At 43.5% G+C, this 26,754-nt stretch overlaps 1 protein-coding gene across 2 annotated transcripts in view; it reads right to left on the bottom strand.

Annotated features, from left to right (window-relative positions):
• The window catches only part of LOC147879903 (RGS1-HXK1-interacting protein 1-like), a 98,876-nt gene extending 76,515 nt beyond the window's left edge, over nt 1–22,361 (bottom strand). For both annotated transcript variants that reach the window (XM_087371862.1, XM_087371861.1), the window contains exon 1: nt 22,067–22,361. In XM_087371862.1, the coding sequence (XP_087227988.1) occupies nt 22,067–22,315 (249 nt within the window). In that variant the 5' untranslated portion in view covers nt 22,316–22,361. The remainder of the gene's footprint in view (nt 1–22,066) is intronic.
• Between the last annotated feature and the right edge of the window lie 4,393 nt (nt 22,362–26,754).

Genomic DNA, 26,754 nt, shown 5'->3' with positions numbered 1-26,754 from the left:
ATACACAGTGTGTGTGAGAAACTTGCAGATCTCAGACAAGTTGTAGGAGAATGGCTCAATCACCTATCCAGTGGGATCCACAAGATAGGGATGCACATCCAAGACAAAGGAGTGTGCAACAAACTCAGCAAGAATTTGAGCAGATAGTACGCACTCGTATGCACGAGATGGAAAATCTTAGAAGGGATCCAAGAGCTCAGCATTTGTTTCAGCTTATGATGTGCCAATGCCAGAGGCACACTCTCGTGTACAGCCCGAGAGAGACAGAAGGATCTCATAGGGGACGGTCTCATAGCAGGAAGAGATCGAGGCATCATCACCGATCCCCAAGTTCTTCACCATCTACCTCAAGTTCAACTTCTGTATCTTCTTCTTTATCAGATAAACCATCCAAGAAAAGAAGGAAACACAAGAAGTCTAGGAAGAGTAAGTCTTCCAAAGAGACCAAGGAATTCAAAGATGGAGGTAAATCTGTCAAGTTTATGACCTATAATGGACAATATGGTCATACAAACAAAGCATTGCAGTTCATTAGACAGTTTGATGCTGCATTTGGTACAGAAAAGTTTTCGGAATCCTCCAAGTTGAGAATGGTCAGTTTGCACTTGACAGCGACAGCTAGTGCATGGTGAAGTGCACAGACCACAGATGGGTCAGCCCAAAAGACTTCAAGAAAGCCTTCTACCAACAATTCATGCCTAAACAGTTTAGAGATCATGTTCTTCAAGATTGGGACAATTTGCATATGGATGCAAGAGATACAGTGAATGTGTACAACCAAAAGTTTTGGGATGCTTATTTGCAAGTTGCACCTTTCAAAAAGATCTCCACAAGAACCCAAATGAGAAAGTACAGAGGAGGTCTCAGTCCAAAAATTCAAGCAGTGGTAAATGCTTTGGGGGCAAAGAACATTCAAGATATCATGCATTCAGCTTCAGTAGCTAGTCTCGTGCCGTTACAAGATCCATCCACAGTGCTATCCTTGCATGCAGGAGGTGCTGAAAGGAAGAAAACTGATTTTTCAAAATCAGAAAAGAAAGAGTATCCCAAAGTTGAAAAGAAAGGATTTCAGCCTTAGAAGCCGAGGGGTACTCAATTTACAAATATAAAGGCAAATCCCCATTCACTCCTGAACAGATAACTGAATTCCGCAGAGATGGGAAATGCTTTAGATGTGGGAAAGAGGGGCATATGGCTGCCCAGTGCCCTGAGAAGCCTTCCGGTTCTAAGGAGCAGAAAAAGCCACAAGTACCACCGAGGCCAGTGGTGGGAGCAGTCCCAGATGTTTTGGGTAGTGCCTCTGTCATCACAATGTAAATATCCTAAGTCAAAGTATAGTTGACCATTTATTTGATCATAATTAAAGAGTCTTAAATGTGTTAATTATGGTCAAAGAGTTATTTTAATGGTCAAAGGATTGACTACGGTCAAAGATACTTGACTCTAGTCAAGTAAACCTGACTGCGGTCAGAGAGTGTTGACTTCGGTCAACAAGACTTGGCATGCGCCAAGAGGGTTAACCCCGGTTAACCAAGATGTGCCAACTTCGGTTGGAGAGACTTGGCTATAATTAAGGCGCCTTGACCTTTGGTCAAAGCTCTTTAATTATAATCAAGAGTGTTGACTCCGGTCAACCAGAGAATATATATTTATTTATTTGTATATATATTTGTTTAGATGTGCACATGTGTTCAGTGGGGACGCCCACCGTGACTAGGATTAGTCCACACTGTGTTATTTGCATGCAAAGCGCTAACAATTAATGGGTGCCATGGTGGTGCGCTTTAATTAATTGTTGCAGGTACTAGGAAGGATTATTTTTCCTAAGCGTAATGGGAGCCTGACAAGCATCTAGGAAGCGGTTCGTGTGACCGAGAGCTTTGAAGACTCCAAAATGGCCCTTAGTGGCATGTAATAGGATTTATTCTAGATTTTAGACAAGTGGCATGTTGCCAATTTGAATTGAGCTTGAAGCTCTTGTAGAAAAGTGGATTTTTCACGTTTGCATGTAGAGAGAGGTTTCCAGACAGCGTGCTGAATTTCTGTAACAGATTTTCTCTCATGAATAAAGACCTTCGGGGGGGTCCAGCCCGACGATTTGTCCTGGGCTCTAGTGCATCTTCAGAGAGAGGGAGTGAGGGAGAGCTTTTGAAAGCATAAATTCCGTCGTTTATGAGTGGTAATAGCTGTCCTACACCCACGATCCGGTTTCATTGGTATCAGAGCCTGGGATTCGCCATCTTTTCAGGTGGTGACGATCCAAGAAAGGCTGGAGGGTGTATGGTTGGGTGATCAGAAGATTATCGGACCTTTCAATGTTCTATTTTGCCTGCTGCAAATTACGCCCAAACAGTGGACTACGAGATTCTGGCTCTCAAGCTCTAGTTTTCAAAACGACTGGTGACCACCTACCCTTGGATACACCGACGAAGGCTATACGCAGGACGGTGGCCAAGCAAAGTGCGAAGGTTCATAGGGTCCTGCAGTTAGTAAGCTAAACGAGGAGTCGGGGGCATGGGCTTAAGTCATTCCTTGGAGAGATCTTTGAGCAAATAATTGCGTGACGCATCGGGTGGGACAGCGACGCCTTCACGCACGGGTTCGCTAGTTCGCTGGCTGACGGAAGACCATCGCCTCTCCAGAGATGTAAAAACCAACGACGCCCGACGACGACCAGTGCATAGCCAAGGTTTGGAACCTTAGGCTCTTGCTGACGTGGCCAGGTGTTCAGCCAGGTGTACACGTGGCGCTGACGTGGTAGGCTTAGCCGACAGATGACGTGGCAACCAGCAGATCCAGTTGACGTGGCAACCACACGTGCGAGGTGACGTGGCAGCCAGGTGGCATGCACGTGCTGACGCTGACGTGGCAGATGAGTAGTGGGCCTGATGACGTGGCAGTCCATGCTGGCAGACAGCGCAGTTGCTGACGAGGCTTTGACACGTGGTAGGTGCTGATGTGACAGGGCTGACAGAAAGCTGATGTGGCACTGACATGTGGCAAACCAGTGGTTAAATTAATTCTGGTTAGTTAACTCTGGTCAGAGGTCTAGTTAACTTGACCCAACCAGACCAGTCTGGTCACTGCAACCAGACTGTGACCAGTCCAGTTGGTCCAGTTGCAAACTAATCAAACCAGAACCAGTCAATCTGGTTAGAGTAACTACTGGGATCCCTTTTGAGATTTTCCAGCTCTTGTATACGAGTGCGTACCATCTGTTCAAATTCTTGTTGAGTTTGCGGCACATTTCTCTGTCTTGGATGTACATCCCTATCTTGTGAATCCCACTGGATAGGTGATTGATCCATATTCTGAGATCTGCAGATTTCTCACACCGTGCAGGTAACTGATGCACACTACCTTTGCTTTTCCAACAGAAAAAGTACCTCAACAAGAGGTGTTTTGCATTCACAATCTATGCCAGTACTGGCTGTCAGTTCAAGGCATATACCCACACAGTTGCCAAAGCATCAACAACTATATTGCCTTTTTCTGGCTGTTGCAGATGGCTTCAAAAGGCATCTGTTTTTTCCCTCTTTTTACTGCTCAAAGGCATGCATACTCTTTTTCTGCAAATCTCTGATTTCTCTGTTTTCTCTGTTTTTCTGCTGCTTTTCTGACAGTAAAAGTCTGACAAGCAGGTGAAAATTGCTAGCAGAAACAGTCTTTGCAACTGTTCTTTTTTTTTTTTTTTTTGTGGAAAAGAACAGTAACCAGATAGAGTAACTTCAATAGAATGATGGATCGCATCTTCCGAAAGTACAAGCACTTCACGGGTACTTTCTTTGATGATATCCTAGTCTTTTCAAAGACAGAAGAAGAGCACAGGGAATATCTTGCTTTAGTATTTCAAGAACTTCAAAATCATCAGCTTTTTGCCAATAGCAAGAAAAGTGAATTCTTTTTGGAAGAGATCCATTGTCTGGGACACATAATATCCAAGAATGGGATACAGATGGATCCTGCAAAGATCCGAGCCATCCAAGAATGGCCCGAGCTGAAAATTGTGCATGAAGTCCATAGTTTTTTGGGACTTTGGTCCTATTACAGGAGATTCATCAGGCATTTTGCTGATATCGCAGCTCCACTACATGACCTTACTAAGAAAAATGCAGCCTTCACATGGGGAATGTCACAGAAGAAAGCATTCAATACACTCAAGGAGAAGTTGACTACAGAGCCTATTCTTATAGTCTCGGATCTTTATCAACCTTTTGATGTTGATTGCAATGCCTCTGGAGAGTGTGTTGGGGCTGCATTACATCAGAATGGACATGTAGTAGCATATGAAAGCCGAAGATTGCGTGATGCTGAAAGATATCTGGGGATCTATGAAAAAGAATTATTGGCTGTAGTTCATGCTATGAATACATGGAAGTAACATCTTTTGGGTGCAGATTTTACTGTTAAAATAGATCACCAAAGTCTGAAATATTTTCTAACTCAGACAAAACTCTCCGAGAAGCATATGAAATGGGCAAATATGCTGTGAACGTATCATTTTCAGATTGTCCATACTCCAGGAATTCAGAACAGAGTGATAGATGCCTTGTCCCGAAGACCCCAGGTCAACAATGTGACCATTTCTTATCAACAGGACCTGGAAGGCATGAGGGAGCAATATGCTAATGATGCAGATTTTGATGAGATTTTACAGCAAATGCAAGAGGTGCAGTCCACCAGTCACTATTCCCTGAAAGATGGGTATTTAATGAAAGATGACTGCCTATGCATCATGACTGCCTATGCATCACCCAGGAGATGAGGAAAAAGATTTGGGGGAATGCCATGCACCTCCCTATGCAGACATAGAGGAAATACAGCAACAACTCTAGCACTAGAGAGGTATTTCTTTTGGCCAGGGATGCAGAAAGATATACATCAGTTTGTTACTGAATGCCTTACGTGTCAAAAAGTAAGGTATGATAGACGGAAGGCACCTGGCCTACTTATGCCTCTTCCCGTGCCTCAGGCACCACGGGAAAGTATTACAATGGACTTCATTTTTTATTTACCAAGATCAAAGTCAGGGAATGATGGGATTTGGACTATCATTGATAGATTCAGCAAGCAAGCTCATTTCATTCCGGTTCGCAAAACCATAAAGGTGTTAGAAATGACCCAACAGAGGGTACATGCAGCGGAAGACTTATAGTAATGCCCAGGAGCTCACACAGTGTGTGGTGTGGGTGTGGAATCACAAACTTCTTTACTTATGTGCATACAATAGGTGTGCAGACTCATCAATAGACAATGAACCAACCAGATAGAGAAACCACCAAAATATATATTTCCCTCCACAACTATGGACACAATACAAAAGAGACAGATCCAGAGTCCCACCAATGGTGTGGTCCTCTCATCTTACCACAAGGTACTTCTCCTATCTGCTAGCTATCTCTAGACTCGAGCCCGCGTGCTCCACCTCGAGCGTAAGTAGACTTTCCGTCTAGAATGATCCTCTCCACCTTGCTGTCTGGAAACCAGCCTAGGTGGGCAGCCTCCTGCAAGCTAGGTCTGCAGCACAAGGTACTTCTTTCTCCTCCTGACTATAGGCCCAAAGGTAGCCCTGCTGCTGCTCCTTCTGCTGGTGGATTGGCTGCTCCAGATGATGAATGAATGAGGCTAAATGGCCTCTTTATATAGGCCCCAGGCCTTGCTCCAAAAAAACCGACCAGCAGCATCATTCTGGCTGACCCAAACAGGCCGACCAGTCTGCTGGAAAACCGCCCTTAAAGGGCTCTCATTACAAGGGCCCTTGGCCCACAACACTAGGGCTTTGGCCCTCCTTTCAAGGGCAGATGCCCTACTATATATTCAGGGTCCAGCCCCTCCCAAACCTACTGCAAACAGTGCGCCTCCATGTCCTAGATCCATCACAATCTGTCCCAGACTGTCTTGCCTCTGCTCCAGGCTTGTTCCAGTTCTAGGGCTCCTGCCTGAGCTCCGTACGTGTCCCTGAAACCAGCCGTACAGCAGGCGTCTGTAATCCGTACAGATCTGCCATGCTTCCGCACTATCCTGGCCCTCTGTCCTGCCCATAACAGCTCTAGATGTGCTGCCCACATGACAGCCATGATGCTGTCGATGTGGCAGCCCCTTTCTATCTTTTTCTGTTGGGTATTGCCCTAGGTCTCCCTCCCCCATGCTCTCCTCATATGGGGGCTTACAGATGGGGAGGTGACCTTTCCAACAGGCAGATCATATGGCTAAGCTTTTCATGGCACAGATCTTTAAGCATCGTGGTATGCCTAAGTGCATTGTCAGTGATCGAGATCCTAGAGTGACCAGTCTATTTTGGAGAGCTTTATTAGATAATATGGGGACGAATCTGAATTTTTCTTCTGCTTTCCATCCCCAGACAAATGGTCAAAGTGAAGTAGCAAATTCTACAGCATTGGATATGCTGAAATGCTACGTGGGTGACCAAGGTTCAGACTGGGAAAAGTACCTACCATTGGTACAGTTTGCTTACAATAATAGAATACACAGCTCTACAGGGAAAGCCCCCTTTGAGGTCATCTATGGGAAGGTGATTCTGCCACCTATCCTGAGGGCCAAGGACGAAATATTTGCAGCTGATCAGTTTGTGAGAGACCTCCAGACAGCTTACAGTCAAGTCCGGACAGCAATTGAAAGGTCTCAAGAGAAGCATAAAAGAGCTGCAGATAAGCATAGGAGACAGTTAGATCTCAAGGAAGGGGATTCGGTACTTTTGAAGTTCAAGAAAGCTAGGCTCCACAAGTTCAAAGGCAAACAGAAAGTGTATGCAAAGTTATCTCCCAGGTACTATGGTCCTTTTAGGGTTACAGAAAGAATAAATGAGGTTGCATACAAGTTAGCATTGCCAGAGCATTGGAGGGTTCACAATGCATTCCATGTGAGTCTTCTAAAGAAATTTCAGAGGCCAGAGCCTACAGAGGCAATATCAAAGGATCCACCAGAAGTGGATGAGCTAGAGGAGGTCCTTCAGCTAGAGAAGATAGTGTACCATACTGTACGCAAAGGCCCTCAGGGTAAGGAATTTTACAGGTATCTTGTAAAATTCAAGAACTATACGGCATTGGATGCCAAATGGATGGATGAAGACATGTTGTTCGATCATCCACAGCTTTTGGATGTTTACAAGGAAGCTTTTCAATTGAGGTCAACTGAATAGAAGCCGAGGGGATGTCACCACAATGTAAATATCCTAAGTCAAAGTACAGTTGACCATTTATTTGATCATAATTAAAGAGTTTTCCATATGGATTAATTATGGTCAAAAGAGTTTTTCTATTGGTCAAAGAATTGACTACGGTCAAAGATACTTGACTTTGGTCAAGTAAGCCTGATCTCAGTCAAGAAGACTTGGTTTATACCAAGAAGGTTAACTGCAGTTAACTAAGATGTGCCAACTTCGGTTGGAGAGACTTGACTATAATTAAGGCGCCTCGACCTTTGGTCAAAGCCCCTTAATTGTAGTGTTTGCTCACTCTTTTGCTATTGATTTTCTATTGCACTCTCACAACTTCTTGATCCCATCCTTGTCAGACGCGTGCAATTGAATAGCCACTTGCATAAAAAATTTCATGTAGTGGTTGACTGACTCTGTGAACTAGCTCGAAGAATTAGGCGTGAAGACAGTACATGTATTGAGGTAGCAAGAATTAGGCTCAAATGTCCTTAAGAACTCCGTCCAATCGTAGTGAGCTATTGCTAGCACGTCACTATACTACTCTGTGCGCCACTTGTGTCACCAAGTAACGCCTTCACTTGTCCAGTGCATGCAAGCCAACTTCTCATTGTCTTGCATCTTAACAACGAGAAAGTAACTATCAAACTAGTTGGGCCAAGACAAGAGAGATAATGGTTTTGTCTTTCCATTCGTCTCTGTCAAAGTTCAGCTTCCTTGGAAAAGATGATGTGAGTGGGTCCAAGCTCGCAATCCGTGTTTCATGCTCGGACAAAACATATTGGGATGCAGTACCGTTGTGTTTGGGAGAAGCTGCTCAATGAAGTGATCTTGCTCAGCTTCTATAAGACGGAGGACAACACGGCGGCCCTATTTACCAAGCCACTTTCACAGCAGCCATGGTGGTGCGCTTTAATTAATTGTTGCGGGTACTAGGAAGAGTTATTTTTCTAAGCGCAAGGGAGCCTAACAAGAGTCTACGAGGCGGTTCGCATGACCAAGTGCTTCGAAGACTCCAGAGTTGCCCTTAGTGACATGTAATTAGGAAAGTAATGTAGGAATTGACAAGTGGCTTGTTGCCAAGAAGGAGAGCCTGAGAGCTCATGTAATTTGGAATTCACGTTTTGAATTTTGTATGCTCAGCTCTACGCTGAACTATTGGACTCAGAGTTTTCTCTCAAGTAATAAAGAACCTTCAGGGGAGTCCAGCCGCACATGTTGTCCTGGGCCCTAGCTGTTGTAGAGGGAGGAAAAGAGAGAGAGTTTTTGAGAGAGTGATTTGAACGCAGGAATTTGACACTGGCGAATGAATGAGGTTGCAAAAGACCATCACACCTTATGAGGCTTGGACAAGTCATAAGCCCAGATTTCTCACATGAGGACTTTTGGATGCTTGTGTTAGAAATCGACCAACAGAGGGTACGCACAGCGGAAGACTAATAGAATAGCCCAAGAGCTCACACAGTGTGTGTGGGGAGTGGAATCACAAACTTCTTTAACTTATGTGCATCAAATAGATGTGCAGACTTATCAATAGACCATGATCCAGCTAGATAGAGAAACCACCAAAACATATTTCTGTCTAAAGCTATGGACACAATACAAAATAGATAGATCCAAAGTCCCACCAGGGTGTGGTCCTTTAATCTTACCACAAGTTACTTCTACTATGTGCCGGATATCTGTAGACTTGAGCCCGCGTGCTCCATCTTGAGCGTATGTAGACTTTCCGTCCAGATCCCTTCCACCTTGCTGTCTTTGCACCAGCCTAGGTGGGCAGCACCCTAAGCTAAGTCTGCAGCTTCTGTCTACTCCCTTTACCTCCAGTGATGAGGCCCAAGGCAAGCTCCCTGCTGCTCCTTTCTGCTGGGACTATTCTGCTGCTCCAAGTGATAAGTGTATGAGGCACAATGGCCTCCTTATATAGGACCAAGGCATGCCCCAAAAAACCGACCAGCAGCCTCAATCTGGCCAACCCAAACAGGCTGACCAGGCTGCTGCAAAACTGCCCTAAAAGGGCTCTCATAACAAGGGCCCGTGGCCCACAAAACTAGGGCTTTGGCCCTCCCTTCAAGGGTAGATTCCCTCCTATATCTGCAGGGGCCAGCCCCCCTCTGCCATGCCATTTTCTAGGCATGGTAGGCTGGCTGGAACCAGCCCTACCAGGCCTATACCTGGCCGACCAGGCTGCTGGTAACCCCGCCATATTGCACCTCTGCTAGGCCCTTCTCCAGCGCCATACAGATCTGTACACCCTGCAGATGTCAGCCCCATGTTATCGCCTCCTATTTTGGGTCCCTTGTGCTGGCTACTGCTTCACCTTTTGCTGCTGCAGATCCCAGCTCTCTTTTCCCTCCATGTTCTTTGATGTGAGGTGCTGCCCATGTGGCAGCCCCCTCTCTTCCTTTTCTCTTGGGCACATCCTGCCCTAGGTCTCCCTCCCCCATGCTCTCCTGATGGGGGCTTGCAGATGGGGAGGTGACCTTTCCAACACCCCCTCTCACCGACACATCTTGGCCCAATGCCAACACGTCGATGGCAATGCTCCAATGACTCCTTGGTAGTAGTCCTCTGGAACATTTTGATGTAGAAGTCTTTTCATGGCTTTTCATCCAGTGGTTCTTGCTCCACCAAGTCTGGTTTTGCTTCCGCACACCATCCTGGTACACCAATCCATCTCTGGTAGCACCTCCTGGCACCACCACCTTCAGTCACGATCCCTCCTTCGAACTCGAGCAACCCAAACACCACGATCTTCTAGTTGTCCCCGTCATAATGAGTGAACAACCTGGAGTCTTCCAAGCACCAATACTCTGAGCATCTGTTTCAACGCGTCCTTCCTTTGTCAAGGTCCGTAATAAAAGAACCATCTCGAGAAATGAAATTCCAGGAATATCTCTAGATAACCTGGACCACAAACTCTCAATGAGCTCTCAAGCAGGTACTCTTCTGGCTTCAGTACACCTTGTCCATCACCTTCCAGCAATCTATGTCCGAGATTTAAAGAAGCACCCACACTTTCCCTTCTGCCTTCGAAGAAGGCTCCTTCCTTCCAATCTCGCATTACCTGAGACATATGAGGAGCAAATTCTCTCCACATCATGCTATAAAGGCTTAAATCAGGCACATACCAAATCCTCGTACTGACTGTGCTCTGAAAGCAAACCATGCACCTCATCGAGGCACCTACCAATAACCTATGCAATCCTATACTGCCTCCTCTTGAATTATAGCATCCATCTGAACATGAAACCCTAGGGCTCTCCATGGGATCCACCCTCATGTTAATATCAACAACCATGCACCTCGAAGATTCCAAGCACTCCATGATGTCCTTCAACTTCACAAAGGTTTTTGTTTCACCGTCGGCCCACATCTCAATGTCAGCAGACATCTTCACTGTCAGCAGCAAGGCATTGACTTTGAGGAGACTTGTGCCTCCACTTCCAGGATCACTACTATTCAACAATATTGCCTTTGTTGCCACTTTCATTGGGGGTACATCAGCTTGATATCAAGACAAATTTCCTTCATGGGCATTTGTAGGAAGAGGTCTATGTTTCCCAACCATTGGCTTTGAGGTTCAAGGTTCTGAAAGCAGGGTATGCCGCTTAAAGAAATCCCTCTATGGATTGAAGCAGACACCTCGGGCTTGGTATTCCAGGATACATACTCATTTGCTCTGTCGCACGGTGAAAAAACATGATTTGACCACTCAAATTCACACTAAACTTGCATGCATGTTGTGAAGCATGGTATCTCAAAGTCACTCAGCATTTGGGCCTCCTTTATGAGGCTGATTCTTCACTTGTTATGCATGGATTCACTGATAGTGATTGGGCTGGCTGTTTGGACACCCGTGTGTCACATAGTGGCGTTGTATGTGTCAAAAACACTCTAGAAAGCTTGTTTGACAGAGCAAGGTCTTTAATTGGAACAATGATGGTTACATCCAATATGTTAAGAGCAATGGGCTGTGTGTTATGCTTCACACCCACATTTCTCAATATGAATTGAAACTCACCCATTGTCTTGAATTTCTCGACAACCTTGACATAGTCCGACCTTCTATTACTCCAAAAGGTAAGCTATGGAAGAAATCCAATAACACATTAGTGGTTGAGTTATTGGGACAAGAAAACTATAGAAGCCAATGAAGAAAGAAATTGTCAATGGGGACTTGTGGTGATTAGATCCTCAGCCAACACACCATCTCCAATTATCAACTCTTCCCTTTGCTTGAAAGAGGTGCCCAGCTTGATAATTGTAATAGCTAACGTTGCCATGGGTAGCTGAGTTCCCTTACCTTTATCGATGAGGTCTTTGCATGTTTCCTTGTGCTTGGTAATGCTATTTTCAGGTAAGAAGTACGGCTCTACAGAAAAAGCTAGAATCCTATTGATGCAAGTGGAGGGGTCAAAAGTGACTGTGTAATCGGTAGTTCCCCCATCATTTCGAGCATTCTTCACACAGACAAAGAAGTTGGCAATACGTGCACAATCTCCCACATTCAATGTCTTTACAAATTCTACATAAACACCTTGTCTATGTGGAGAGTGATACACCAAATACCTTTTTGATCTGCTAGGTCAACCTTTAAGGACTTTGGGTATGACACATTTTGCAACATAATGGTGCCATATTTATTTAGCACTCAACCCTCAAGGACTCCATTCTTTATTGAAAATTAGTCAATATCCTAAATGCACAATGGTTTGTTATTCAATGGAGCAACTATTGCTGGTTTCTCTTCACCCTTCCAACGATTAGGCGATCTTGGAGGAGCTAAAGGCAATGGGTCAACATGGGGGGACTTGTTGGATGATTCAGCCAAAAATCCAATGTTTTTGTCTTTCTTGTCCTCAAGTGCCTCACTCTCATACAAGGAACCTTGGTAGCAACTCTATGACCAGGAGACCCTACAAAAGATGGTGGATGGGAGGCAGCTAGCAATGACGCAACTCCATAAAGCAAAGATGGATTTGAGGTAGGACTCTCAAAGGGGAAGACTCATGGGACAAAGGAGCATTCTCTTTCTCATCAGCATATTGATCTGGTATGCAAAAGCAAAAGTTACTTTAGAAAGTTACAAAGGCATAGTTCACAAATACAATAATAACACTTGTCTTATTGTTTCATGCTTGGTATTTCTGCATTTCTTGGTTCAGCAAGAAGCAGAGTACAGTTGCTACTTCTAGCTGTGAAGCTAAGTACAGAGCAACTTTTACAGCTACAGTGGAGTGTTTGGCTCCGGAAGTTACTTACAGATCTTTATGCATGTTAGACTGCTCCTACCGTCATCTAGTTTTCCATAATCGCACAAAGCATATTGAGGTTCACTATCACTATGTCAGAGAGAGATTATCAACAGGTGATATTTAGTTGTCTTATGTTCCCACTGAAGACAACTTGGCAAATCTTTTTACGAAGGCTCTTCCTCGACCTAAGTTTGAAGCTTTTCGGCAAGCTTTAAACTTTGTACCTTTTGTGACTTAATATGTTGTGCTCTGTACAGTCATAGGTTGCTATATCCCTACAGAACGAACATATGCAACCATGACATTAGATATTCAGGTATCCTGAGCCATGTCCAAGATACTTCAGCCCATACCATGGAGGGGGGTTTGTAGGCCATTATATGGGCTATCCATAGGTGCCACTCATTCCTTGGTATGTACCTTGTAGGCCTAGTTACATTTAGCTAGGTCGGTTGGTACAGTTAGTACATGTACCACCTAGGACAGTTAGGACACTTAGTCCAGTTAGGCCACTTAGCCCTAGGGTTTTGTTATGTTGGCTCTCTCTTGAGCCTTACTCTTAGTTTTGCAGCAATTCATTATAGCATCTTGTTTTATGTCTTCTCACCTCCATTTTTGAGCTTCCATTGCTTGCCATAGCCTTCACAAATAGTGTGCAAGCAAATCTTAAATTCGACCAAGTTTCGACGTTTGGGTCCGACCAAAGTCTCAACTCCCTTCTTCTTGAGTTTTTACCTTTGTGCAAACGGGAGACAAATGTCACCGATCCCGGTTCTTTTGGGCAACAAAATAGATAGAAAAAACAAGAAATCTTCGCGATAGAAATAATCAGATGCAAACTGAAAACTCAAAGCTGAATCTACCATCACTAATCACATAGACCTTCGCAACAGAACGCCGGGAAAAAGAGAAGAGAGAAGCACCACGTGCAACTCTAGGGCCTAGAAATAAGGGTTGGACCCCCGAAGGTTTTTATTGCACTAAAATAAGGTTTGTACAACTGACTCATAAAATAGAATTAGCATGAGTACTACTCTTCAATGAATCTAGGAGCACTGAGGATCTTCTTTTATAGACTCATCCTAACAAAAAGCTAGACCTGCTTTTCTAAAGCTACTTTAACAACTGCTACTAATCAGCCTGGTAGGAGATAGGAGTGGTCCTAGACAATGCCTTCTGGCTGCCATGAATTTTCTCTATGTAGACCTTGTTGCAGAGTACATGGTCTCTAAAACCCACGATGCACTCATGAACATAGAGGATGTGGCCCTCCTCATCCATAGGTGGCAACTCCAAAAGAACATGGACATGCTGTCCCACATGTGCTTTCAGCAAAGACACATGGAAAATATCATGGATTTTGGAGGTACTCGGTAGCTCCAACTAATATGCTACCTCTCCAACCTTGCAGATCATCATGTAAGGACCGTAATACCTATGAGCAAGCTTTGTGTTGGTATTACCTTTCAGCGAGGTACAACAGTGCTTATGGAGACACAAATGCACATAATCTGCTTCGCTTGGGCATCCTGCATTTTTTTTTTTGCCAACCGTAGAAGGGCATCCATCCTCTCAAAGTCATTCCGTGCTTGCTTATTTTTCACAAGTATTTTGCATTCTCAGTTAACTGGGAACACAATAGAAACTCAAATTTCTTCTTAGATTGATCAAAATGATACTCCAGCAACGTTGATACTGCAATAAAAAATGATATCTCTGTTGAGCACATTGTTACTAACATAAGATCAGTCTCGGGATGGTAAGCAGTGCTAGGTGTGAGTAACGTACCCACTGCTATAAATAACTCCTACCAAAAGTGACCCATAAATTTTGCATCTCGGCAATTTCCTGAGGGAAACCATGAGGCTTAAAGACATGCTCAATGAATTGCCCAGCAACCTGTGATGCTGAATACCGGTCTTAGTGGGTATGAAATGGGCTTGTTTTGTCATCCTATCCACCACAACAAAGATGCTGTCCCATCCCCTCTCTGTAGAAGGCAATCCTGTGATGAAATCCATTGCTATGTGCATCCATTTGCCCTCTGGAATGGGTAATGGCTGCAAGAGACCTGCAGGTAATTTGCTGTCCACTTTATTCTGTTGGCAAGGCAAGCATTCAGCCACGTATTTAACCACATCCCTCCACATACCTTCCAAGATAAAGCTCTGCTTGATGCTTTCAGATGTTTTAGTGACGCCCGCATGTCCAGCCATAGAAGAGGAGTGCATTTTTTGCAAAACCAGCTGTCTATATTTTGAGTCTGGCACTAAATTAATTATGTCCTGGCACCACAACAGCCCATTATGCAATTTGAATTCCGGATGACCCTAACTAGAAGGCTTCTGCAAATCTGAAAATATGGGAGCTGCCTTAGAATTCTGCATATACTCTTCTTGAATGCCATGAATCCACTCTTGATATATGGTAGAGATAGCAGACAAATTGCAAGCCCACATCCTGGACAAGGCATCTGTAACCACATTTTCCTTCTCTTTTCTGTACTCAATGTCAAAATCATAGGATTGGACTGCAGCCAAACACCTCTTCTGCTTATATGACAAATTTGGCTGGGTGAGGAAGAATCTGAGTGTCCTATGATCTGTTTTCACTTTAATTTTACTCCCGTACAGATAGCGGTGCCATTTCTTGAAAGCATGCGAAATAGCCAACATCTCTTGATCATAAACATGGCAGTTGAGTTCTTTGGCACCAAACTTCCTGCTTTCAAAGGCTATTACCACATGTTCCTTCCTCAGAACAGCCCCCAATCCTTTGCCACTGGCATCTGCCTCCACAATTAAAAGATGCGAAAAATCAGGACATACCAAGACCAGGGCATGAGTGAGAGCAAATTTCAGGTCTTCAAAGCTGCATTGTGCTTCCTTTGACCACCGAAAAGCATCCTTCTTCAAGAGGGTCAATAACAAGAGCTGCCCTCTTGGCAAATTTGCGAATAAAGCGCCTATAGAAGGAAGCATTAAAATCCTCTCAACTGGGTGGGATTTTGTGGCTGTGGCCAATCTTTGATGCATTTCACCTTTGTTGGATCCACCCAAATGCCACTCTACTCACAATATGCCCCGGGCACTCAACCTCCTTTGCCATAAAAGTGCATTTGCTGGCTTTTGCATAAAGTTAATGCATCCTCAAAATTTTCAGCCCCTGCTTCACATGCTTGATGTGTTCCTGTCTATCCTTGCTGTAAATGAGGATATCATCAAAGAAAACCAGCACGCATTTGAAGAGAAGTGACTGTAATATCTTGTTCATCAGCGCCTGGAAGGTGGCTGGTGCATTAGTCAATCCAAAAGGCATCACCTTGAATTCATACAAGCCCCAATCTGTGCGGAAGCCATTTTGTGCTCATCTCCTTCTTTCACCCTGATTTGTTGGTAACCAGACCTCAAATCTATCTTCGTGAAAAACTGAGTTCATCCAACAGGTCATCTATCCTGGGGATTGGAAACCTATTCTTGATAGTGGCCTTATTGAGATCCCTGTAATCAATGCACATGCGGTACGATCCATCTTTCTTCTTCACCAGAAGCACCGGGGAGGCAAAAGGAGAAGTGCTATGAGAGATAAAGTCCTTCCCAAGCAATGCCCGCACCTGTACTGCCACTTCCTCCCGCTGAACCTTAGAGAGACTGTATGGGGCTTCGTTTATGGGCTTATTGCCAAGCTCTAGAACAATGGCATGATCCACATCCCTCTTTAGAGGCAATTGGGATGGCATATCAGCAAATACATCAGCAAACTCCAAGAGCAACATCACAATCCTCAACACAGAGAATGCTACCCCCCTGAATTACTGACATATTCAATGCATAAAGGGCATTCTCCTTCCTGAGCTTTCTGGCCAACTACCTTGCTGAAATGACCTGCAATTTAGGAGTGGCAATGCCATGCAATACTACAGTTCTACTCTTGTGGACAAAGCTGAGTGATAGAGCAGTTAAATCCATGCTGATTTTACCCAAAGATTTTAACCAATCACAGCCCAAGACAGCATCTATTGGACCCATGTCCTAGTGCCAAGAGATCCCCAGCAAAATCATAATCCTCAGAGAGCTTGATCCTTGCATCTTGGCAACAAAATTTACTGATCAAATGCTGTCCATTTGCCACCTCTGCTCTCAGCCCATGATCAAACTCAGTAGCAATCAGTCCCACCCTTCTATAAGGTCTTAAAATTGATGAAACTATGGTGCTACCACTGTCCACAAGAATGTGAACAGTCCTGCCATTAATTTGTCCTTTCAATCTGATAGTTTCCGCACTTTTGGCACCCATCAAGGCAAGAGAAGAGATAGCATAAACTGCTTGCTGCGCATCCCAATAGATCTCCTCCTCGTCCACAGGAGGATTTGCATTTGCATCCTCTCGCGCATGAAAAGGCACAGCAACTTGATGCTCCACATGAAAGATTGTAGGCCAACGGCCTCGCATTCCACATGTGGGCTGAGTGTCATTGGATTGTATACCATGCATGTTATGTTCAATAGCACCATCGAGATATCAGTCCACTTTGTGGCTCCGGTATCTAGAGCTTCTTCCACGTCCTGTGCATCCTCTAAATCATCATGAGTGGCATCCAAGGTCTCAAAAGCATCCATTATATCCTCATCATCCGATATCTCAATAATCATGCTGAGTTTTGCAGTACCACTGCTACACATTTTGCAAACTTCCCGATGCTCAGGACTCCACTTTGCTCACTTTCTACTATCCATAATAGCCCTGGCGTGTTGTTTAAATTCTGATTTTTCATTACCAGCACTTGGCTTAGCTCCTCGCTTAGCATCAGATGACCTGTATGGCTTAGCATATGGCATCTTGCAGCTTGTAACAGTGGGAAACCTTGGAAATGGTGCTGCTGTTGATTTCCTATCATGCCAATCAGTGACCTTAGGCTTCTTCTCAGCCTCATTTGCACTTCCATATGCGCTGCCCGCTGCCATCTTATACTTGTTGGCATATTTGGGCTCAAACACCTCCGCCAATTGGGCTGCATGCTCAATTGTTTGAGGGTTATGTGCCTTCACATCAGCAGCCAGGGAAGGACTCAATCCCTGGATGAAACGCAGCAACTTCCCTTTCACTTCCTTAGGGGAAAAACTTGCACATCCACACCTCGTCGCCTTGCACCTTAGTTTTCCAGGGTCCTGCCCCACACAAGTACAAACTCACGCCCTTGTGACAACCTTTGACTTTGAGAATTACTTGCTTCTGATTCATTTTGAATGGGATTTGCACTCTTAATAGCCATCAATTCCTTGGAGATGTCATTGGAGTGGACTGATGTCCATTCTTGTGCACCTCTAAGAATGTGGACCATCGAAGTTCAATTGGCTTAATTTTGAAGAATATGGACAATTAAAGCCATCAGGATTGCTTGATGGCCACTGACCTGGCATACGTGGATCTAACATCGGACTTCTAGTCACGACCATCTAGATATTTCACAAGGCTCAGATTAACATTGAGCCAGAATCCAATTGTTAGAACAATAGGATATCATATTGTTAGAACAATGACTGTTCACTCAAGACCATCTAATTTGTAGGCTCAGATTGTATCAAACTAATAGAACAATAGAAAACTAGACTATCAGAACAATAGGAATGCAGATTGTTGGAACAATGTTTTTGCACTCAGACCATCAAAATCTGCTAACAATTTTCAATTTGCTAGTTTGATTGCTATTGAATTAGGCTCCCCAAACCATTATGATTGGGCTCCGGTGATTGAAATTCTTTTGTGGCAATCATCTAATTTGCACATGATGGGCTCCGAAGTTTGAGAAATATTATGTATTGGCCAAAATGGCTGCCTACACTAGGCTAGGCTACCGGTGAGGTGGATGCTTCTTGGAATATTTAAGTGGAACTCTGCATGCGCCACCCCTCTTCTCAAGAGTTCTCACCTACAGCGCCACTTTTCTCACCGCTCGTCTCGACACGTAAAGTCATCCCGACAAGGTCGTCAACAAGGTGTCGGTATCGGGAGTGTGACAATGGTCGTGAGATGGTAAAATACGAAGGGGGATTGTGTGATCTCATGTCACAAGGACATGAATTTATGGGAATTTTGATTTGCGACTCCTGTAATTTGTGTGTGACTACCTTGAGCCTCTGGGGCACGGAAGTCTAGCCACGTGTACGGGACTTGGGGAATTAAAATTTCTAGTGGGGCCTTTGAAATTTGTGAATGTGCAGGCCAATTACTAGACAATTAATTCCTAGGACCAGTGTGTGCAACAAAGGGGCAAAAGAGTGGTACAATTAAAAATTGCTATTTTTGACACGGGACTCCAAAATCAGCACAAGACACCTGTTTGGCATGCAGGAGGCCAAAAAGCAAGCCAAAAGAGAGAAAATCCATCATAATTTTCCCTGCAGGAAATATGGAGCTGGGCGACCTATTTTCAGGCTGGATTTTGGACTTCTGCTGCTGCTGGTGACTTCCAGGCTGGTGGGCGACTTGTTTGGATGCTGTTTGGATGCTACCGGAAGCTAATTCTGGGGCCCAGAAGTGTAGCGATTTTTTCTATAGGCTGTTTTCACTGATTTCTGGGCTCGAAAAGGAGAGGGGATTCATCTTGCTGCTTCCCAGGCTGCAAAAAGTGGGGCGAAATGCTTTTTGGCTGATTCATGTCAGTTGTTGTTGGTTTCAGGACCTTTTCCTGTGGGATGACCTGTTTTGGAGCTGCCTTTGGATTGTGCCAGGGCTGAATCATCTATTCTTCGCTGGATTCAGGGTTTTTCATTTCAAATGACCTAACTCCTATGGATTCTGGGTAGAGGAAGGCTGGTCTTTGCCTGCTTTTGCAGTTTTCGTACTGGTTGTTGGCCGGTTATTGCATTTGGTATTGTTTCGAGGTAGAGGAAGGATGATTTATTTTGTTGGGTTGTGGCTAGGGTGACTACAGATAGGAACGACCTGTTTTGGAAGGGTTTTCCTGGCCGGTTGCGCCAGAGTCTTGGCTGTCTTTGGATTTTCTGCAGCTGTTTAGCCATGTCTGGCTGGTTGGGCACTTGGTTGTGTAGGTACAATGGGCATAGAGATAACTTATGCCTTGGGTTCTGTTGCACGCTTGGTCGGAAGGAAGAGTGCATGACTACCTAGTGATTGGATGCATATTAAATTCGAGCCAGAATTGCAGGGTGTGCAGGAAATTGGAAGTCTGTGGGCAGTGGTTTGCCTGTGATGCAGCTTTCAGGAGACCTTGTAATCAACCTCTTGGTTATATTCATATTAAAGAAATACCGCACGGGGCGCCAGTGTTTGGGGCCAATTAGTGTCTTTACTTCTAAGTAGGAGCGCTCTAGCTCCCTGTGATTTAATCTATAATTTGATTATTTACAGTGTATGCTGTGTTTAAAGTGGATTCTACCACCCTTTGATTAGTGAAGGCTGGTTTCATCTCATTTAAGAGGCTGCCGGTATCGGGATTCAAAAGTGATAGTGATCCTAAAATAGCGAAGTCCCAAGGGGAATTGTGTGATCATAGCAACAAGAGATACCCGGGAAGCAGTGAGTTGACAAGGGGGAGGGCGATAAGTCCCCCAACCCTAGCTATAGAAAGGCATCAAGGGAGGAGAAAAACCGCAAGGAAAGCCCTTGCCTCCCCCCCCCCTCTCTTCCTTCTCTCTCCTTTTGCACGGTCACAAAGCCCCCCTCCACCCTCTCAAATGCCCCCTTTTCCTCCCCTGTGATGAATCTTTTGCTGCGACCCTGGCAGTTCCTTCTACGACCTCACATAGGAGCGGGATGCGTCCATTATGCTACCCAAGTCATGGGATGTAGGGTTTGCTTTGGCTCACCGTCTTGCAACACTCAACTGGCCGTAGCCACAACAAGAGGAGTTGCAGGATGGGGAGCCAAGTCAAACGAGTCCCCGCAGGCTACTTGAGTCAGAGGCATGTTGCCTGGTAGTGAACTGTGGAAGGAGCTACTTCTTCATAGACTTTATAAGATCCGACAGGAGTTGGGAGTCGGGACGTCCTTGAGAGCCTAGTACTAGGTGGATTTTTCTTAGGATGAGGGCTCCTTGCATGGGTAGGAGCTCATAGGTGAGGTACAACAGCTATTCTCAAGGCGATGGGATGTAGTGCAAGATACTTTCTTACAAGCATCCCATGTCATTTGAAGAGAGGAAGCAACCCCTCCTATTCAACGGCCTTATCACAATGACGATCAAAGACACCATTGGACAGAGAACCAACCTCTCCTAGGGAGGTTTTGCTCGGACTGTGGCCAGCACAGTGGAGAAAAAATGCAGACTTATGAGGTCTGAAATGGCAAACATAAAAAGTAACCTTCACATGGATAGTTTATACCTTTGAGTTAATAGTGGCCACACCTTGAGACATAAATGCACCTTTAAACGGAACATTATGCCTAATAGAAAATAGATGTGATGTTGGAACAATACACGATACAAAGTTATAAGGTGGATCTAAAGGATAAGTATATGTGTGTGTGAGAGTGTGTGCGCGCGCACTTTTGAGCATTTTTCCATCTGGACAGATGTTGGCTCGTAGACACATTGCTTCTGCGCGTTGCCGCAGATGTTTGAGTTCTCAAGAGACTGTGTCTCATTTATTCTAGTTTTGTCCATGTTCTCGTGAGTTCATTTATCTTCTTTGGCAGCGCCTGCGAGCAAGATTCTCAACTGTTCCTTTTGGAAAGTCTTTCTAGCTCTTTGGTTTTCATCCACCCAAACCGGAGTTTCATCTTTTCTTTGTTTGGGTTCACTATTGGGCACTCTGGACTTTATGGACAGAGAAGAACTGTAACGTCTTTGGTGATCCTATATTTTTCTGGTTTGGCTTTTTTAAGCGTTCTCTGCAACAATCCTTCTTTGATTGCTTGCAGACGCGCTGCATAGATCATGATGTATTTCTAGCATACACTGAGATTTTCAGCTGATGTAATTTCGATTGCCTCGTTTTGAGGTCGCTACTCTTGTGATATAATCAATCAAAACTTTTCACTATTAAAAAAAAGTGTGTGTGTGTGTGTGTGATGTTTCAATCTCATGAAAATCGTTCATCCAATGATTCATTGTCATAAGCGCCTAAAGGTGGGTGTAGACCATAGTATAAACAAGTGCTCTCATATATACAGATCCACACACCCACGCACACTTGGGCAACCATTTATACAAGTCTTTGTGTGTAGTCTCCAGGGATGAAGGGTAGACTCTAACTAAAAAATGCTTAGAACGATAGCTGATTGGGGCCATGCACCACTCAAGATAGAAAGAAGATAGAAAGAATTTAGGCCGCAACATGGACAATAACTTCACAAAGTGAACTTTGCACGTCCCCCCTAAACGATGAGGATAGTGGAACATGGCTGTTATATAAGATCTGATAACCATTCGAGCGACATGGTTGCCAAAGTGGATGACCAATGCGTGCTTCCCGTGGCGTGCCAATAACTTATCCCCAATGCATTCCAGACCCTCACAAAACTTAATTTATAGCTGATCCGAAAGCTTCTCTACGTGATTTATCCACCACTGTTGCAAACATGTGACGTCAAATGCATCCTTCAGCTCACCTGGTCATTTCAAAACCCCTCTCTCATCGCAATTAAGAGAAACTCTTCTCAACTAACACACCTGTGCTGATCGTAAGCGATGAGAAGAGGCTGACTGCAGCTCGCCGAGCTGAGCAAGGGCAGAGTCCAAAGCGGTATCGGTGGACTCGACCATCGTACGCCGAAGCTCATCTGCCTGGGCTACGGTGTGTGCGAGCCAGGGTTTCGCTAGATCGATTGCGGAAGTTGTAGGAGGCGATTCAAACTCCTGAGTCGTATGGTCTTCGAGCATGTTGGAAAGCGTCGAGGAAGAGGAGGACGAGTCCCCCATCACACGATAACTTCGGGAGGTGAGCCCTCTTAATAACCGGGCCTACGGAAAGTGGGGTTTCGTGAAATTAGTGTGTTAATATGTTATTGTTAAATACGATTAGGGTTGATTTTTGGCCATGGGTAGGGTTATAGTGATGATTGTTCTCGTTTTGAAAGGTAAATTAGTTATAATGTGGATTATTTTGATTAGGACACATGGAAATTTGTAATTGGTTGTAGCTTTAATCACGTGGTCATTGCGAATTGAGATTAATGTTCCTCCTAAAAGTCTATGGAATTATTTGTATGTGAACGGGGTTTTCGACGAATTGATTAATGCTATGTGCAGTCATGCAATGTTGCATGCACTGGTTCTGAGAGACGCATGAAGTTTACGCAGCTGTTCATCCAATTTTGGCTATCTTTCAATGGAGATATGAGCAGCGGTACTCTGCACCCATGCCTTGGTAGTTGTATGCAGCCTTTGTTTCATTCGCAAGAAGATTTGGTAATCAAGAAGCGGATTTCCTCCATAAATTGATCATCGTCAGCATACAGAGTGTTCGGAGAGTGTGAAATGCTCATAAATTTTGCTTGATTTTCTTCGAGTTGTCAAGATTTTCGTCTGCTTGATTAGCTTCCTGCTGTGTACTCGTTCTCATATGGCAGACTATGAAAACGTCCCTGAGGCAATTCGAAAAAGGTTTGTTCTCCTTCTACTTCCACTTCAACTTTCTTTTTCATACTTTTTCTTGAATCATTCGTGTGATCTTCAATGTATCGCTCCTTCGTTTGTGTGATTGTTCAATGTATCGCTCCTTCATTTGTGTGATCTTCAATGTATCGCTCCTTCATTTGATCTTCAATGTATCACTCCTGCAATTCGATGTAAATTTTTCCTTCCTTCGTTTCAACACTAGAGTGATACGTTGAAGATTATGGTGACCTGAACCCTTCGATGTTCTGCTTTAGTTATGTTGACCCTTCGTTTTAGAAAAAATTCGTTTGATAAACCCTTCATTCTGTGAAACCCTTTTCTGTGTGTCAATCAGCCTGGTACTTGTTTTTTGCACAACCTGGTACTTCGTTTGATAAACCCTTCGTTGTAAAAGGGCCAAAATACTTAGATGTTCTGCTTTAGTTATGGTGACCTAGACCCTTCGCAGGCGGTCGATTATAGTGTTGGAGGTTTCACACTTCTCGATTTCTTTTGACAAATCCTGGAAATTGGAAGAGCATTAGAACATTGTGGTGAATTTTTCTAGCGTCATTAAGTTGTTGATTACTCCAAGCTACTACTACGATCGTTGTTTGGTGCAAATTACTCCATGCTGCTACGATCGCTGTTTGGTGCAGAATTCATATCGCATGCCTTTGCTAGGTCACGCAAAACGGCAAACGAATATGATGATTCATGCATCGCTTTGACTTGCTTCTACTGATCTTTCTGTTCACATACCTTCTTCTTTCTTTCACGTCTTCCGTTAGTAGTTCTCATACGAACCACCTTCTTCTTCACCTCCATCATCAACCTTTTCCTAGGGATAGCTCCTTTTGTACTCTTATGCTGCTCTTCCAAGCTCATCCCAACTTTGTTGCCTTATCTCAAGTGTATTTTTTGGCTAAACCAACTTTGCGTCTACCAATAAGAAGTCACTCGTGCACAGACTGAGCTTTAGATATCGCAATTGCCATCCATTCATAGGCCCTTTCTGGTAGAACTGTTGTCTAGTCCAAATTCGAATCACATGCTGTTTGCCAGCGCACACAAAACTGCAAACAAAAACCATGATTCGCCCAAGTTTTTGGACTTTCGCTATTAATTTGTTTGATTTTTTCTTTGTTTAATCGACCGGGCGCTTTTTTACAATAGAGTTAGAGACCAAATATGGAAAAGGCATCAAGGCGGATACAGAGGTGGACAACACAGTTTTTGACAATATGTTTTGTTAAAGTCTAAGGCGTTTAAAATAGAAGCGAGCATTTTGTTTGTTTGTAGAAGGAGGGATTCATGGAAATGGTTTTCCAGAGTCTCATAGCCCAGCAAAGGAGACACCTTTGGTGTAGAATTATACAACTTTTTCATATGCTACTCTAGTGATGGTTACTGGTACAGCAAAAGTGCCACACCTACAAGCACAATCAACTATCAATAAATCAACAAAGCGTTCTCTAAAGAAATCTTTCCATGCTGCAGCAAAACAGGCTTATACAGAATGTATATATTTGTGACCATTGTATTTTCATTTTGTGCATTTTGAATTTGTGTCAATTTGTGGACATTATTGATTGATCGTTGTTTGCAGGTACCTTCTACTCCAACAAGCGGCTGTGGTTTTATTGTTGCACATATAGCGGATGTTCTGCATTGCCTCTTGAAATTTTTTGAACTAGTCAGTTTTTTACGTATAAGTCAGTTGCGCTCTGAGCCTTAGAGCATATGATTTACTATTTTTGACAATAATTTTGTGTTTTTAACTTCAACAAATCCAAAAAGTGAAATTGTGACGATAAATAGTCATGTAATAGATGTGTCATTTAGAAATGACATTTTATGCTTCCTTAACTTCCAAAAAGAAATAAGTCATCTTATATGTGCTTTTACATAATTTTCCTTTTGTTTTTCTTCATTAAAATGTTAGTTATCTTCTTTATGATTGAAGCACTTAATTGTGACATTATTTTTAGCTTATGTTAGTAGCTAATGTTATAGTTCTTTTTGAAAGGTTTCTTCTCTTTTGTTTGTTCAAAACTTATGCTTTAATAAATTGATTGGGAAGAATTCATTTGTTATTGTGTTTAGTTTATAGCATTGGAGTTCATGTGAAAGTATGATTAATATTAGGCATTTGTTAAAGCAATTAACTTTGAATAAAATGTGATGATAACAAGCAATCTGCATATGTCTTTGCTAAATAAACTTTTCAAATACAATTGCAGCAACAAGTAAAGCATGCACAACTTCAAAAAGATCTAGTAAAGAGGATGTCAACTCCAAAGTTAAAGGTGTTGAGGGACAAGCAAAATCCTTGCCTTCCAACTATGATAATCCAAACCTTCAAGCCATGGTTCCAATCACCAAAGACATAATAGACGGTGCTAATTCACTACCATTGCTATACATATGGCAACTGACTGATTGCATCAATCATAGGTTCGCCTTTGAGGGTAAACTTCTAGTCAAGTATGGAACTTACAAAGCTAAGGATCCTGACTACCCGATTTTCTTGAGAGCATACTTCACTGATATGCGCAATTGTGACACGATAACATTTGTTGTGTCACATTCATATGTAGAAGAATTCAAGGATAGACTTCAAGTTGACCAATTCTATAGAATAGAAGGCGCAATCGTTCTTAAGCGTAGCATTGGAGAAGGAGGAACCTCGAATTACTCCATTCAACTTGATGCCACCACAAGCATTATAAAGGAAGAGCCTTTCGAGGGAACCATCACATTGATGAATGACCACAAGCTTTGTCAGTATGTGCCTTTTGTCACAAAGAATTACAAATCATTGAAGCATATAAATGCACACATGGGAACCATATCATTCGTGATCATAAAAGTAGACATTGATGGCGGAGTTGCTAACCAACTCATTATTGCTGATGGGCCTAGAAACGAAGATCGTGCTGCGATAAGTCCAAGAAATACACCTTTAACATTCACTTTAGTTTGACTTTAATGGCTTGCTCTAAAAGCTTCTTTGCTTGCAGCTCACTTTTGTGAATGAGCGTAAGGGGCTATTCACATGTTTAGTGCAAGAGTACAATAAGGAAGGTATTGTGATGTACAAATTGAAAAATCTATCATACATGGCAACTAGAAACACATTGTGTGTTTTCAACTTCACTATCTTAGCAAATGTACCTGACAGCCCAAAGAAAGACCAGCTCACTAAAGTTTTTTGTCACACAAGTTGGAAACCTTGGGATACAATCACATGGTAAGCCCTTTTTTGCATTATCAACTATGACATATGGATTAGCACTTCACTATTAATGCTACTGTGTTGTTACTTTATAGATGAGTGGATTGCTTGAATTCACAAATCTCAACTCTCAACTTGTGGAGTATGCATGCGAAGTTTGTGCCGGTACACGTGTGAGCCTTAACTTGCAACATCCCTTTTGCTCCACTTGCAACCAAGCATAAGGCATCACACAAACTGCAACCTTGACTAGGAAAATAGTTTGGCATGGAGGAGATGAAGTCATTGTTCACCTTCGCGGTAGCCACATGGACAGCATATTAACATTGGACGCTCCCTTCTTAGTCTTGCATAGTGAAAGCACTCTCCGCATGCACTCAATGCTCCATTGCATGAAGCGCAGTGGGACTTTTACCATAAAAAGTTCAGGTCAGATTATTGGATTTGAGCCAAGTGTTTAAAGAATAAAAAACCTTGAAATCTTTAAAGAGGCTATCATTATTTATCTTATTTCCAATAACCC

The sequence above is a fragment of the Dipteris shenzhenensis genome, chromosome 33 (assembly GCF_047967505.1).
Source record: "Dipteris shenzhenensis isolate YYH24624 ecotype China chromosome 33, Dip_SZ_1.0, whole genome shotgun sequence".
In the NCBI taxonomy this organism is placed as follows: domain Eukaryota; kingdom Viridiplantae; phylum Streptophyta; class Polypodiopsida; order Gleicheniales; family Dipteridaceae; genus Dipteris; species Dipteris shenzhenensis.
Note: the sequence above shows the minus strand (reverse complement) of the source record. Positions and strands in the feature narration are given on the sequence as shown.